General features: G+C 56.8%; 1 protein-coding gene across 2 annotated transcripts in view; it reads left to right on the forward strand.

Annotated features, from left to right (window-relative positions):
• The window catches only part of CTDP1 (CTD phosphatase subunit 1), a 78,105-nt gene extending 63,716 nt beyond the window's left edge, over window positions 1-14,389 (forward strand). For both annotated transcript variants that reach the window (XM_003805202.7, XM_034943410.4), the window contains one exon: window positions 13,538-14,389. In XM_003805202.7, coding sequence (XP_003805250.3) covers window positions 13,538-13,676 — 139 coding nt within the window. In that variant the 3' untranslated portion in view covers window positions 13,677-14,389. The remainder of the gene's footprint in view (window positions 1-13,537) is intronic.
• Window positions 14,390-15,030: the final 641 nt, after the last annotated feature.

Here is a 15,030-nt window from a genome sequence, read left to right on the forward strand (position 1 = left end):
AGTTGAACTTGAAAATGAGTTTTAACAGAAGGGGGAAGGTTGTGTTTTTTACTTGTCTACCAAGAGTGATTCATTCTTCTCTCAAGTCAACAAACATCAGATGCCTGCTCTATATGCAGCCGCCTGCCGGGCACTTTCACTCCTTAAAATAAATCCTCAAAATAAAAAACCAAACAAGTCATCTTCAGAATGTTTAAGGATCTCACAGACACACCGTCCCAACACCAGTTCCAGGTACCGAAAAGAACAGGCGCCCAGGTGAGGTGAGGTCTCCTGCACAGGTTGGGTGAGGTCCCCGTGCGGTTGATCTGTCCCTGAGCCTGTGGTTGGGTGAGGTCTTCGTACGGTTGATCTGTCCCTCAGCCCGTGGTTGGGTGAGGTCCCCGTACGGTTGATCTGTCCCTGAGCCCGTGGTTGGGTGAGGTCCCCGTGCGGTTGATCTGTCCCTCAGCCCGTGGTTGGGTGAGGTCCCCGTACGGTTGATCTGTCCCTGAGCCCGTGGTTGGGTGAGGTCCCCGTGCGGTTGATCTGTCCCTCAGCCCGTGGTTGGGTGAGGTCCCCGTACGGTTGATCTGTCCCTGAGCCCGTGGTTAGGTGAGGTCCCCGTGCGGTTGATCTGTCCCTGAGCCTGTGGTTGGGTGAGGTCCCCGTGCGGTTGATCTGTCCCTGAGCCTATCCTTTTATGCTTTTGGTGGCCGGAGGTGAATCATCACTCACAAAGGCAACTTTAAAATATACCATAGCCTCTTTCTTCAGATCATTCCTAGAGTTCGCGGAGAAGTGAAAACGACATTGAGTTAACTGCCAAGAAACATAGCACAGCATGGTGGGAGCTGTTATGTTACTGGCAAGAAGATGAGCTGGTCGTTCCCATGATCTGTTGACAGAGACAACAGCTGACGATGGCTCCCTAAGTACTTGGAGATTTTAGTCCTGGTGCCCCCGTTTCCTGTCCCATCTGGTGCAGTGATAAACAGGAAAGGAAAACAGCACCACGTTTTAAAGGCTTAGTTTCCTGACACGAGTACCCAGATCCCAACACTCAGCTCTTCTCCACAGGGGTGTGTGGTCAGCCTGCGTGGGAGACACAGGGCGGCAGGCAGGGTCCTTCTGAGGTTCACCTCCTCTTGTCCGTTTGGGAGGGTTGCGTGAGCTCCCACTCCTAGACAACAGGGAATAGTGCTCCACCAGAAACCCTACACATCAAAGTTGTTTTTAATCTTGGATAATTAACTAAGAAAGATAATCTTTAGGGGAGAGAGGAGCAGAAAAACTATTCAAAGACATAATGACTGAAAACTCCCCAAATTTAATGGAAAACATTAATTTATACATCCCAGAAGCACAACAAACTCCAAATAGGATGAACACAAAGATCCTTACCTAGGCACATCCCAGTGGAAGAGGAAATGCCGGGAGCAGGGCTGGGGGCCCAGAGGAAGCGTGAGGCGTCGTGGGAGAGAGGCCTGGGGGCAGCAGAGGAGGCATGAGGCGTTCATGGGAGAGAGGCCTGAGGGCAGCAGAGGAGGCATGAGGTGGAGGCCTGGGGGCAGCAGAGGAGGCATGAGGTGGAGGCCTGGGGGCAGCAGAGGAAGCATGAAGCATGAGAGAGAGAGAGAGAGAGAGGCCTGGGGGCAGCAGAGGAAGCATGAAGCATGAGAGAGAGAGAGAGAGAGAGGCCTGGGGGCACCAGAGGAAGCGTGAGGGGTTGGTGGAGAGAGGCCTGAGGGCAGCAGAGGAGGCATGAGGCTTCATGGGAGAGAGGCCTGGGGGCAGCAGAGGAGGCATGAGGCTTCATGGGAGAGAGGCCTGGGGGCAGCAGAGGAGGCATGAGGCGTCGTGGGAGAGAGGCCTGAGGGCAGCAGAGGAGGCGTGAGGCTTCATGGGAGAGAGGCCTGGGGGCAGCAGAGGAGGCATGAGGCGTCATGGGAGAGAGGCCTGGGGGCAGCAGAGGAGGTGTGAGGCGTCCATGGGAGAGAGGCCTGAGGGCAGCAGAGGAGGCGTGAGGCTTCATGGGAGAGAGGCCTGGGGGCAGCAGAGGAGGCGTGAGGCGTCATGGGAGAGAGGCCTGGGGGCAGCAGAGGAGGCATGAGGCGTCCATGGGAGAGAGGCCTGGGGGCAGCAGAGGAGGCGTGAGGCGTCGTGGGAGAGAGGCCTGAGGGCAGCAGAGGAGGCGTGAGGCGTCCACGGGAGAGAGGCCTGAGGGCAGCAGAGGAGGCGTGAGGCGTCCACGGGAGAGAGGCCTGAGGGCAGCAGAGGAGGCGTGAGGCGTCCACGGGAGAGAGGCCTGAGGGCAGCAGAGGAGGCGTGAGGCGTCCACGGGAGAGAGGCCTGAGGGCAGCAGAGGAGGCGTGAGGCGTCCACGGGAGAGAGGCCTGGGGGCAGCAGAGGAGGCGTGAGGCGTCCACGGGAGAGAGGCCTGGGGGCAGCAGAGGAGGCGTGAGGCGTCCACGGGAGAGAGGCCTGAGGGCAGCAGAGGAGGCGTGAGGCGTCCACGGGAGAGAGGCCTGAGGGCAGCAGAGGAGGCGTGAGGCGTCCACGGGAGAGAGGCCTGAGGGCAGCAGAGGAGGTGTGAGGCGTCCACGGGAGAGAGGCCTGAGGGCAGCAGAGGAGGCGTGAGGCGTCCACGGGAGAGAGGCCTGGGGGCAGCAGAGGAGGCGTGAGGCGTCTATGGGAGAGAGGCCTGGGGGCAGCAGAGGAGGCGTGAGGCGTCGTGGGAGAGAGGCCTGAGGGCAGCAGAGGAGGCGTGAGGCGTCCACGGGAGAGAGGCCTGAGGGCAGCAGAGGAGGCGTGAGGCGTCCACGGGAGAGAGGCCTGGGGGCAGCAGAGGAGGCGTGAGGCGTCCACGGGAGAGAGGCCTGAGGGCAGCAGAGGAGGCGTGAGGCGTCCACGGGAGAGAGGCCTGAGGGCAGCAGAGGAGGCGTGAGGCGTCCACGGGAGAGAGGCCTGAGGGCAGCAGAGGAGGCGTGAGGCGTCCACGGGAGAGAGGCCTGGGGGCAGCAGAGGAGGCGTGAGGCGTCCACGGGAGAGAGGCCTGGGGGCAGCAGAGGAGGCGTGAGGCGTCCACGGGAGAGAGGCCTGAGGGCAGCAGAGGAGGCGTGAGGCGTCCACGGGAGAGAGGCCTGAGGGCAGCAGAGGAGGCGTGAGGCGTCCACGGGAGGGAGGCCTGAGGGCAGCAGAGGAGGCGTGAGGCGTCCACGGGAGAGAGGCCTGGGGGCAGCAGAGGAGGCGTGAGGCGTCCACGGGAGAGAGGCCTGGGGGCAGCAGAGGAGGCGTGAGGCGTCCACGGGAGAGAGGCCTGGGGGCAGCAGAGGAGGCGTGAGGCGTCCACGGGAGAGAGGCCTGGGGGCAGCAGAGGAGGCGTGAGGCGTCCACGGGAGAGAGGCCTGGGGGCAGCAGAGGAGGTGTGAGGCGTCCATGGGAGAGAGGCCTGGGGGCAGCAGAGGAGGTGTGAGGCGTCCATGGGAGAGAGGCCTGAGGGCAGCAGAGGAGGTGTGAGGTGTCCACGGGAGAGAGGCGTGAGGGTGGGAGAACCCATCACACCACAGCCACTTCTCCTCAGAGATGGCACCACCACACCCAGGCCCCTGTATCCAGCAAAACAACCTTTCAAAAACAAAGGCAGGGTTTTCCCAGACAAAGTGGGAATTCACTAGCAGACGCACCTTACAAGAAGTTCTAAAGGAAGCTCTTCAGGCTGAAAGCAGGTGACTTAGATGAAAATCTGAATCCACACAAACAAGCAAGCACAAGGAATGCAGATTATGTAACTCTGTAAGGTAGCGTGTTGTTTCTCCTTTCTTCTCTTAATTTAAAAAGCAGTATAGTTTTATAGTGTAACACTCTATGCCTGGGCATGTGGTGGCTGTGGCTCACGCCTGTAATCCTAGCACTTTAGGACGCCGAGGTGGGCAGATGACTTGAGGTCAGGAGTTCAAGACCAACCTGGCCAACATGGTGAAACCCTGTCTCTACTGAAAATACAAAAATTAGCTGGGCGTGGTGGTGCACGCCTGTAATTTCAGCTACTCAGGAGGCTGAGGCACAAGAATCACTAGAACCCAGAGGGGAGGTTGCAGTGAGCCAAGATCACGCCACTGCACTCCAGCCTGGGCCACAGAGCAAGACCCTGTCACAAAACGAAATAAAACAACTCTTTGTACCTAATTGTATTGTTGGGCCCATACCACGTGGAGATGTAACATTTGCCAGTAGCCGCGCCGAGGAGGGGCCTAGGATTAAATGACAGCAGATGGTGACTGGAATTTACAACAAGAGCTGAAGAGACCCAGGAGTGCTGAACAAGAAGGTTGGTCTCACTGCGCTCCGAGTGTGCACCTGCTCCCTGTCCTGCTGTAAATAATTACAACGATGCATTGTTGGGTTTGTAGCATGCATGGATGTGGTATTGTACAGTGAAGCAAGGCTGAGCACGGTGGCTCATGCTTGTAATCCCAGCACTCTGGGAAGCTGAGGCGGGCAGATTGCCTGAGTTCAGGAGTTCGAGAACAGCCTGGGCAACATGGTGAAACCCCATCTCTACTAAAATACAAAAAATTAGCTGGACATGGCACCATGCGCCTATAGTCCCAGCTACTCAGGAGGCTGAGGCAGGAGAATTGCTTGAACCCAGGAGGTGGAGGTTGCGGTGAGCCGAGATCGTGCCACTACACCCTGGACAACAGAGCGAGACTCCGTCTCCAAAAAAAAAACAGTAAAGCACAAAGTGAGGAGTCCGAGTGTGCACCTGCTCTCACTCCTGCTGTAAATAATTACAACGATGCATTGTTGGGTTCATGGCGTGCATGGATGTGGTATCGTACAGTGAAGCACAAAGTGAGGAGGGGCTGAGCTGTGCAGCAGCCATGTCTCCGTATCGAATTGGAATTAGGCCAGCATGAGTCCAAAATTGATTCTGATCGAGCGAGATATATGTATGCTAAACCCAAGAGCAGACGCTAAGGAAGTAACTCAAAATACATCATGAAACAAATCATACAAGTGTGAAAGGAGGATAAACCTTGGGCCCCACCATCATGAAACTGAAGGGAAAAGTCACACTGGGAACTGCTCAGGGCCAGCCTGCCTCCCGTTCTATCCAACCTGCCGCCCATTCTATCCAAAGCCACCCTCCGCTCACTGAGACAGATGCAGCTCAGGGCAAACCCGCCACCCATTCTATCCAAAGCCACCTTCTGCTCACTGAGACAGGTGCAGATCTGATGGCCTCCTTTGGAGAGGCTGATCAGAAACTCAGGAGGATGCAGCCATTTGTCTCTTGTCTACCTGTGACCTGGAAGTCCCTCCCCGGTTCCAGCTGTCCCACCTTTCCAGAGTGAACCAGTGTTCATCTTACATATGTTCTTTCATGTCTCATGTCTCCCTAAAATGTGTAAAACCGAGCTGTGCCCCGACCACCTCAGGCACATGTCAGGCCCTCCTGAGGCCGTGTCACGGGCAGGTGACCCCAACCTTGGCAAAATAAACTTTTTAAGTTAAGTGAGACCTGACACAGATACTTGGAGTTCACAGAAGGAACCAAAATGTTACATTGGACAATATTCACTTAATGCAAAAGAAAACAGAAAAGGGAAGACAGGAACTAAAACTACGTGAGGCATGAGGAACAGAAAGCAGAGTGGCGGCGTGAACGTGAGGGGACTCAGAGCTTTAACTACGAGTGGATGGACAACTGGGTCAGAGGCCATCACTAAAACTACGTGAGGCCTGAGGAGCAGAAAGCAGAGTGGCGGCGTGAATGTGAGGGGATTCAGAGCTTTAACTACGAGTGGATGGACAACTGGGTCAGAGGCCATCACCGTAGGAAAGCTGGAGTGTTCTGCTAATATCTGAGAAGACTGAATTTAAACAAAGAATGCTTCTACAGGTAAAGAAGGACGCTTTATAATGATAACGGATGGAATTACGATGCTAAGAGCTGGGTCCATCGGGAAGAGTGACAGTTGCTAGCACATGTGCACCGGAAGTGAGAACCAACTCACCAGTGGCAGAAACTGGCAAGCAAAGGGAGAGGCGGCCATGGCGAGACCGTGGAGGTTCCCCCGCCACTCAGTCATGGGGGGCATCGTGGGAGGATGCTGCCCCTGGAGGGGCCACAGACCAGTCCTGAAGCTCTTACAGGAACGCAGGAGACCCTGGAGGGTCTTGAGGAAGAGCAGGCCAGAGGACGCACATCCTGCTTCAGAGTAATGGAGGCTGGTGTGATGACAGCGTGCTGGGCCATGGAGCAGAAGTGTCCATCCCGGAACGGCCCCATGTCCATGGCCAGCTGGCTCTCAGCAGGGGTACCAGGCCACTCCATGGGAAAGACTTGTGGGTCCTGAGAGTGGGGTGGGGAATCAGAAGGTGCTCCTGGGATTAGGAGGTGTCCCCACGACATGTAAGTTCTTGTGAGTTTCAGGCTTTTCCAAAGCAGTTGTAATGAGTGTGGCGTGGATAGTTTTTGTGGGGAAGATGAGTGGTCAGCACATATACGTGTTTGACTGGATTGTGCGTCCCTCCCATGTGTGTTCTGTCCCTGCGTCCCTCCCATGCACGTTCTGACCCTGCGTCCCTCCCATGCACGTTCTGACCCCGCGTCCCTCCCATGCGCGTTCTGTCCCCGCGTCCCTCCCATGCGCGTTCTGACCCCGCGTCCCTCCCATGCGCTTTCTGTCCCCGCGTCCCTCCCGTGCGCGTTCTGACCCCGCGTCCCTCCCGTGCGCGTTCTGTCCCCGCGTCCCTCCCGTGCGCGTTCTGTCCCCGCGTCCCTCCCGTGCGCGTTCTGTCCCCGCGTCCCTCCCGTGCGCGTTCTGACCCCGCGTCCCTCCCGTGCGCGTTCTGACCCCGCGTCCCTCCCGTGCGCGTTCTGACCCCGCGTCCCTCCCGTGCGCGTTCTGTCCCCGCGTCCCTCCCGTGCGCGGTCTGACCCCGCGTCCCTCCCGTGCGCGTTCTGTCCCTGCGTCCCTCCCGTGCGCGTTCTGTCCCTGCGTCCCTCCCGTGCGCGTTCTGTCCCTGCGTCCCTCCCGTGCGCGGTCTGACCCTGCGTCCCTCCCGTGCGCGTTCTGACCCTGCGTCCCTCCCGTGCGCGTTCTGACCCTGCGTCCCTCCCGTGCGCGTTCTGTCCCTGCGTCCCTCCCGTGCACGTTCTGTCCCTGCGTCCCTCCCGTGTGTGTTCTGACTCTGTGGCCTCTTCAGGGTTTGCCACTCGAGGGTGTCGGAGGTGGAGGTTGTGTTCGTTCTCTCTTCACACAGCGCGCGGAGTTTTGGTTTGTGAAAGTTTGCTTTTTCGTGTTTTCATAGCTACACAAACTGCATCTCTTGGAAAAGTGAGAGCGTTTTGACAACTGCTGTCACTGTGAACAGGTCAGGAGGCCCTGCCTTGCCCACCCCATACTTAGGGGCTTAAGAGACAAGGTCTCACTCTGTTGCCTGGGCTGGAGTGCAGTGGCACGATCATGGCTCCCTGGAAGCTTGAACTCCTGGGCTCAAGGGATCCTCCCGCCTCAACCTTCCAAGTAGCTAGGACCACAGGTGCACACCATTATGCCTGGCTAATGTTTTTAAAATTTTTTTGTAGAGATGGGGACTCCCTGTGTTGCCCATTGAGACCAGCCTGGCCTCAAACTCCTGGCCTCCAGTGATCCTCCCGCCTCAGCCTCCCAAAGTGCTGGACCTACAGGTGTGAACACCGTGCCCACCATGCCTACCGTGCCTAGGGGTGTTAAAGTGGTCCTTGGCGCACAGGGCTAAAGGCTCCTGGTCGCGTGACTTGACCGTGTGCTGCCAGCCACTCCGGTGCCTGCAGTTTAGAATTTGGGTACAAAGCTGCTGAATTAGTGTTTTTTAATGATTGCCCAATTTTAAATGAGAGACATTAATTTTTTTCCAGTCCTTTCATACCAATACACGAAGCAGCAATTCTTACCCTAAAATAGGTCACTGAACTTCCCACTTTAAAGAGCCCCGGCCTGGCAGCAGGCTCTCGGAGGGGAGGGTCAGGTGTGGTGAGCGCCCGGCCAGCTCCCTGCTGGGAAGGGCCCCTGCCCCTCTTCCACCTGTAACACACACAGGTTCATTCTAATGCCATGAGATTGCTGAGGAGAGCATGACAATGTTCACACCCAGAGCTGTGGCATCCCCGCTGGGGCCCTGCGGGAACTGGGACTCAGGTGCAGACGCCGCGGAGGGAGGGCACCGCTGGCTCTCCCTGGGCCCGGGCCCGCTCTCAGCAGCAGAACAGCTCTTGCCGCCTGCTTTCCTTGGCAGAGCCCAGCCCTGTGTTGTAGGTGGTTGGACTGTTGGGTCCCGCTGACGTCATCTGGCGGGTTCCCTCCAGGTCCCCGCGGAGACCCCCACGCTTGTGTGCGGCTTCACCTGCTTTGGGCAGCCCCAACGCCGCTCTCACGCCACGTTCCACTCCAGGGTGCACTGGGGAAATTATCCGCCGTGCACAGCGCCTCCTGCAGGTGTCTGGTGCGTGCAGACCTGGCCACGCCAGCACGGGTTTTTTAGTGACGTGGCGGCCTCACGGTGAGCAGCACTGGTCTTCCCTTTTGTTCCCGCGGCCATGCTGGCAGTGGCCACGGGAACCCTGTGCTTGTGGATTGTTCCATCCCCTTTGGATTAGATGCTGGTGTGACACAATTGTGCATTTGCCGCACTGACGGATATCTTTCCGGTGCCAAATCGTGTGCACTGTGACAGCCCAGTGTGTTTGGAAAACTGAAATATGGGGGTGGGGTATACATATATATTATTCTGTTTGTATTCTTGCCTTATTCCATGTTGAATTTGAGATAAATGTTAAAGCTTTAAATTTTCCCTAAATTCTATCTGTTAATATTTCTCTATGGAGCTGTGCAGCTGGTTGTATGAACAAAATACAAATATTGCATGTTATGCTGAGGAAGTGAAGCTGGTATCAGTTGCGGACATTTACTAACCATAGCCTGCAGCTGTGTCTAATGTTCGAGGTAATTTTTAATGACTAAAGTCCATTCATCTCGTATTTTTAAATCCCATGCTCCAAACATCGTTTAACTAAGAGCAAAGGTTTTGTGCCACCTTCGTGAGGCGCTCCCTGTACTTCATCACGGAGCGAGACCGAGGGTGCGGCATTCGCAGCACCAGGAGGGACCGTGCAGGGCCTGGGGGGACCCGTGGAGGGAGGGCCGCTCCAGCCCGGGCTCTGTGACCCCTCAGGGTGGAAGCCGTTGACCTGGTCCCAGACACTCAGCCTCATGGAAGCCCTGGCCCTGTCTCCCCAGTCAGCTGCGTTTTTCCAAAGTGCATGGAAGACGTTTCTCAGCATTCTTACCAGCATCGTGGGGTCCAGGCCCCTGCTGTGAGATGGGAATGGTGGCGCCTGCCCTCAGGTTTCTTGTAAAAATCAAAGGAAGAAGCACTTAGCACAGCCCCAAACCACAGCGTCCCCAGCTGTGGATCCACAAGAAACTGTTCCCAGCGAGTGCCGTGAGCGCCTGCGGCCGCCTCATCTCACACAACAGCGACAGAGTCATGATCAGAGGCCTTTAGAGTCATCATTATCATGTCTGTGTGTGAGCCGTGATTGCCAGGGAGCCGTGTCTGCCTGGGAGCTGTGACTGCACATGAGCCGTGTCTGTGTTGTTTGCCGTGTCTGTGTGTGAGCCGTGTCTGTGTGTGAGCCGTGTCTGTGTGTGAGCCGTGTCTGTGTGTGAGCCGTGTCTGTGTGTTTGCCGTGTCTGTGTGTTTGCCGTGTCTGTGTGTGAGCCGTGTGTGTGTGAGCTGTGTCTGTGTGTGAGCCGTGTTGGTGCATGTGCACAGGGCTCTCCAGCAGGAGCTGAGGTGGTCCCTTCCGTGGCCTCGGTTCAGGTCCTGTGGCACCCTGCCAAGTTACGCTGGCGTTTCTGAAGGTGTGTCCTGCTGTCAACAGCACTCTGGGTGTTTTTGTCGGCCTTGTGAGGGGAACATATTTCTAAACCTCAAACAGAGAGTCACAGCTGGCATTTCCCATTCTTTGCCATCCTCTTGTTGCCGTTAGAACTCTGCCACGGATGGCTTCCCCGCTTGATTTTAGAAAGAAAGGAATTGTTGGAACTGGTTCTTGCACCTCTCACTCTCCCCCTCCTCTTCCTGCTTGCCCCAGGGTCCCGCCTGGCTCACGTCTGCCCCGTCTTCACTTTCGGTTGGGGCCCCTGCCCCTGCCCCTGCTCTGCTCGGTGCCCCTGGTACGTCCAACCCAGCGTCGCTGTGAGGGAGTCGACCACACCTGCCAGCACCCCCGAGTCTGGCCCCACTAGGAGGGGCCAGGGCTCCCTTGAGCAAGGCATCAGCACACAGGCAGGGAGCCGGGCACCAGACTGTGAGGGTCGCGCCACGCACTCCCGAGGCCCCGTGCACACGAGATCCAGGCCCGCCCCCTCCTGGACTTGGTGACCGTCCCGAGCTCGACCTGAGAGGGCACTTCGGCTCTCCTGTTCACAGTCATGACTGCCCCCTCCCCGAGGTCAGCGCCGTGCACTGCTCTGGGGGCCTGAAACGCCGCCTCTGTTCGCAAGGGTCTTCTGTCCCGTCCACCTGCCAGTGGGTTGAGCTCTTCCAGGGGTTCGGGGCACCTCTCACTGCAGCACCTTCACGTTTACGAGAACCGTCTCTATCTTGCTTTGTTTCAAGTTCTCAAAATGGAGTGAGGTGGAGGAAGCCTAATGGGAGGACGGGAGCCGGGTTTTCCCAGAACAGCCGTCAGCGTGTATGCGGAGGAAGAGAGATGACTGATGAATTGGTTAATTGCCAAAAGCTTGTTGCTGTAGCAACCGGAGGCCAGACTCGTGGCCCTGACAGCGTCGTTGGTGTCAGCAGAGACTGGAAATAAAGGAAACTCGTGTATGATACGCCTGGCGTCCTCAAAGCAAACAGTAGGCGGTGCCCAGCCCAACACAGGCACGGGCACAAGATCTGCAGACGAGGCATGGAGGGGAAGCAGGCAGTGCCCAGCCCAACACAGGCACGGGCACAAGATCTGCAGACGAGGCATGGAGGGGAAGCAGGTGGTGCCCAGCCCAACACAGGCACGGGCACAAGATCTGCAGACGAGGTGTGCAGAGGGGAAGCAGGTGCACAGAAAAGGTGCGCGGAGATTTTTTTTTTTAAGACAGGGTCTTGCTCTGTCGCCCAGGCTGGAGTGCAGTGTTGCGGTCATGGCCCAGGCTCACTGCAGCCTCCATTTCCTGGGCTCAGAGGATCCTTTTTCCTCAGCCTCCCAAATAGCTGGGACTCCAGGCATGCACCGACACTCCCAGCTAATTTGCAACCCCTCACTCTCATATAGCAATTAAAAGTAAGCCTTTATTTCTCAGTAGAAAATACTCATTCCAGTTGACATAAAAATGATACATTCGTTTAAAACTTGGACGGCAGGTATTAGGGCGTGCACTTCCCGCTACTCCGCCTTTTTTTTTTTTCCCCCGAGACAGAGTCTCGCTCTGTCACCCAGGCTGGAGTGCAGTGGCGTGATCTCAGCTCACGGCAACTTCTGCCTCCCGGGTTCAAACAATTCTCGTGCCCCCGCTTCCCGAGTAGCTGGGACTACAGGTGCCCACCACCACACCTGGCTAATTTTTTGCTTTTTTTTTTTCTTTATGTGGAGATGGGGTTTCACCATGTTGGTCAGGCTCGTCTTGAACTCCTGACCTCAGGTGATCTGCCTGACTTGGCCTCCCAAAGTGCTGGTATTACAGGTGTGAGCCGCCAAGCCCTGCCTACTCCGCTTTTAAATGATGGGATGCATTGTTTTTTAAGAAAGGATCTCATGGATCCAGGGGTCCCAGTATGTGATGAAAGATGGCAGTTCCCATCTTACAGGGTGGGCTGGACTCACAGGCAGGCCGGGGAGGGAGGGGCTGGGTACAGAGGGCAGGCTGGGGAGGGAGGGGCTGGACTCAGAGGCAGGCTGGGGAGGGAGGGGCTGGACTCAGAGGCAGGCCGGGGAGGGAGGGGCTGGACTCAGAGGCAGGCCAGGGAGGGAGGGGCTGGGTACAAAGGGCAGGCTAGGGAGGGAGGGGCTGGGTACAGAGGGCAGGCCAGGGAGGGAGGGGCTGGGCACAGAGGACAGGCTGGGGAGGGAGGGGCTGGGCGCAGAGGGCAGGTCAGAGAGGGAGGGAGGCTGGGCACACAGGGCAGGCCAGGGAGGGAGGGGCTGGGCACAGAGGCAGGTCCAGGAGGGAAGGAGGGAGCGGGGGAGGGACTGTCATCCTACGGCCCAGTGCCTGCCACTTGGACAGGACTTGGAGTTCTGGGGCCCTTGTGTTTCTCTCATGCGGTATTTCCTGGACCACGAACAGTTGGGTTCTCTGAATGAGCTTGTCGTGACTGATCGGCTGTGTGTGCCAGCCCACGGGGTTCTCTTGTCTTCTGTTGGTTCCATCTGATCGGCTGATTTTATTCCTTTTGTCTCTTATAAATGAACTGTGATTCTTCTAATACCAGCAAGAATGGTTTCAAGTTATTTCTGCGCTATAGTTCGTGTATGTTAGCCTCGTGTGCATGTGTGTTACATGCGTGCTGTGTGCATGCAGCTGTATCACACTTATTACCGTGCTGTAGTTTGTGTGTGAGCCTCGAGTGCATGTGTGTTATATGCCTGCTGTGTGTGTGTGCGGCTGTATCACACATAATGTGTCACATAGGTGTGTATGTTAGCTACATTGTGTCTACGTTAGCTAAGAAAATATTCTTAGGGTACTCACATATGGTGACTGTCACTAGTTTCTCTCAGTGACTTTTCAGGATTGTAACTGAAGGCTAGTATGGCCCAGTTGCCCCTAATCAGGGTAAAATCAAAACAGGCTGTGCACGTTTAACCAGGCTTCCACCTCTAAGGTTGTAGCTGAGGTTCCTTGGCACAGTGGGACGTCCCAGCATGGCACCAGGAGGGAGGGTGTCTGGCAGGACATCAGGTGGTTGGAATTTCAGGGCTCTGGAGATCTCCTGGGTGTGCCCCGTTCAAGTCGGCTCACGTCACAGAAACCAGGTGCACCTGCAGCGGCTCCTAAGGAAAGCCTAGTGGCACCGGCTGGTTATGCAGAGGGCTGGTGTTCTCTTTGTTTATTAAGAGTCATTTTAGCAGCGGCCTGAGGAAATGAGAATTTCCAGACCGTGGCCCACTTGGTGAGCTGGGAGGTGCTTGTTCACGTAACACTAATAGTTACTCTGACAGATGATCTTAACTTTCCTGTCCTGTTTTCTGTTCTGATATCTTCTGGCATCACAGGTGTTCATGAGCGGCCGGAACGTGCATTTGCAGCAGGTGAACACCCGCTTTGTCAGTGGTGTCCTGGTGTGTAACAGGGCTGGGGCCTCTTCTCCTGCACTGGGGCTCTGCTGTCCACACGTGTGTGACGTGGCCCTGGGTCGGTGGCCTGTGTGTGTCCTTGACCAGAGAATTGTGCCGTCTTGTGTTAAAACCACGGAAGCCACTTTCCAAATGCAGACCAGGCGGTGACCCGGCGTTGTGCGTTTGCCACAAGCATCTCACACCATGTTTGCTTCTCTGCAGAGGCCACAAGAGGAAGCTGAATGAAGAGGACGCCGCCAGCGAGTCCAGCAGGGAGTCCAGCAACGAGGACGAGGGCAGCAGCTCCGAGGCTGACGAGATGGCCAAGGCGCTGGAGGCGGAGCTCAACGACCTCATGTGAGCGCGGGCGGCGGGCGGGGACTGAAGCCTGACCGACCTCCAGCAGCACTCGGACGTCCCCAGACCAGCCCTCAGTCTTGGTCCACGCTGCTTTCTTCCCAAAGGACATGTATATTTGCAGAGCTCCACATACAGAAACACATTATTTTGCAGAAATAGGTGTTTTTAAGAAGTTTTACTACAGGAATGTCTACTTTTGTAAGTGACAGGTGTTAAAGGCCCGGGCGTGCTGTGCCAGAGAGCTCAGCAGAGGCTCACGTGGCCCGGGCTGCTGCGCCCGCTGTCTCGGTAAGGGGTGGGTTGGTGTGTTTTCCCCTTGTGTACCAGAGCACATTCCTTAGGGGACGGCTTTGGGGGTCCCACGAGACATGGACTAGGAGTTTAAGCAGGACAGCGTGCGTGCACGAGCTCCGAGCCCAGCACAGACATGCCTGGAACCCCCGCCGCCTGCTGCTCCCTCCTAGGGAACCCATTTCCGGGGAACGCCGTGACTGTCGGGCAGCCTGGAGCTTCCTGCAGCCTCCTACGCAGGGTCCACGCCACGTGGCCTGGGCTGCCATCCTGCCGTCCTCCCACTGGCATCCTGGCAAGGGGGCGTTGCTTTTCCTGGGCGGCCTTTTATGTCTTGGAGACACCTGATGTAAAGTTTCTGTAAATCTATTTCATATCTGACCCACCAAACAGATTTCTCTTTAATAAAAATCCTTTTTGTAAGTTCTCTTCTCGTGGGTGTGTGGCAGCGGTGAGCACCCGCCTCCTCCCTCGCTGGGATCCAGCTCCTTAGCTGTGAAACAGAAACGAAAAAAATTCCCACGGACGGGACCATGTGGAACGGCAGAAATGGAAACCGCAGAACTGCGAGCGTGATGATCTCAGGGTTTTGCCTCTGAGCATAAGAACCAGGCTTGTAGCTGGTATTTTAAAACGGTTAAGTGTGAAGAATTACTCTCTTGCATTATTTTCATCCTTCCCTTTTGTTTGTTTGGGATGTGGGGGCCCGAGAGCTACAGGTAGGTGCTGGGCTGTGGCCGCCGCCAGGACCCCTCCCGGCCAGCAGCCTCGGCTCACGTCCCCTCCTCCTCCCAGCATCAGTCCCGCAGCGTGGCGGTGGGAGGCTGCACCTCGAGGCCACGGCCCTTCTCCAAAAGCACACACTCCTGCTTTCCGACGGCACCCTCCCCTGACCACAGCTCGGGAGGCGGCACGTGTGAGAACTCTCCGTCCACAGGATGTGGCTCTCGCGGGACCTCCAGGCTCAGGCTGTCTCCGCTGGGTGTGGGACCTTTCCTGTGGGGTTTTCGATGGAGGTTGGCTGGGGAGGGAGGCATCCTCAGTGGGTAGAGGACCCCGGGGTC

Source organism: Pan paniscus, chromosome 17 (genome assembly GCF_029289425.2).
Source record: "Pan paniscus chromosome 17, NHGRI_mPanPan1-v2.0_pri, whole genome shotgun sequence".
In the NCBI taxonomy this organism is placed as follows: domain Eukaryota; kingdom Metazoa; phylum Chordata; class Mammalia; order Primates; family Hominidae; genus Pan; species Pan paniscus.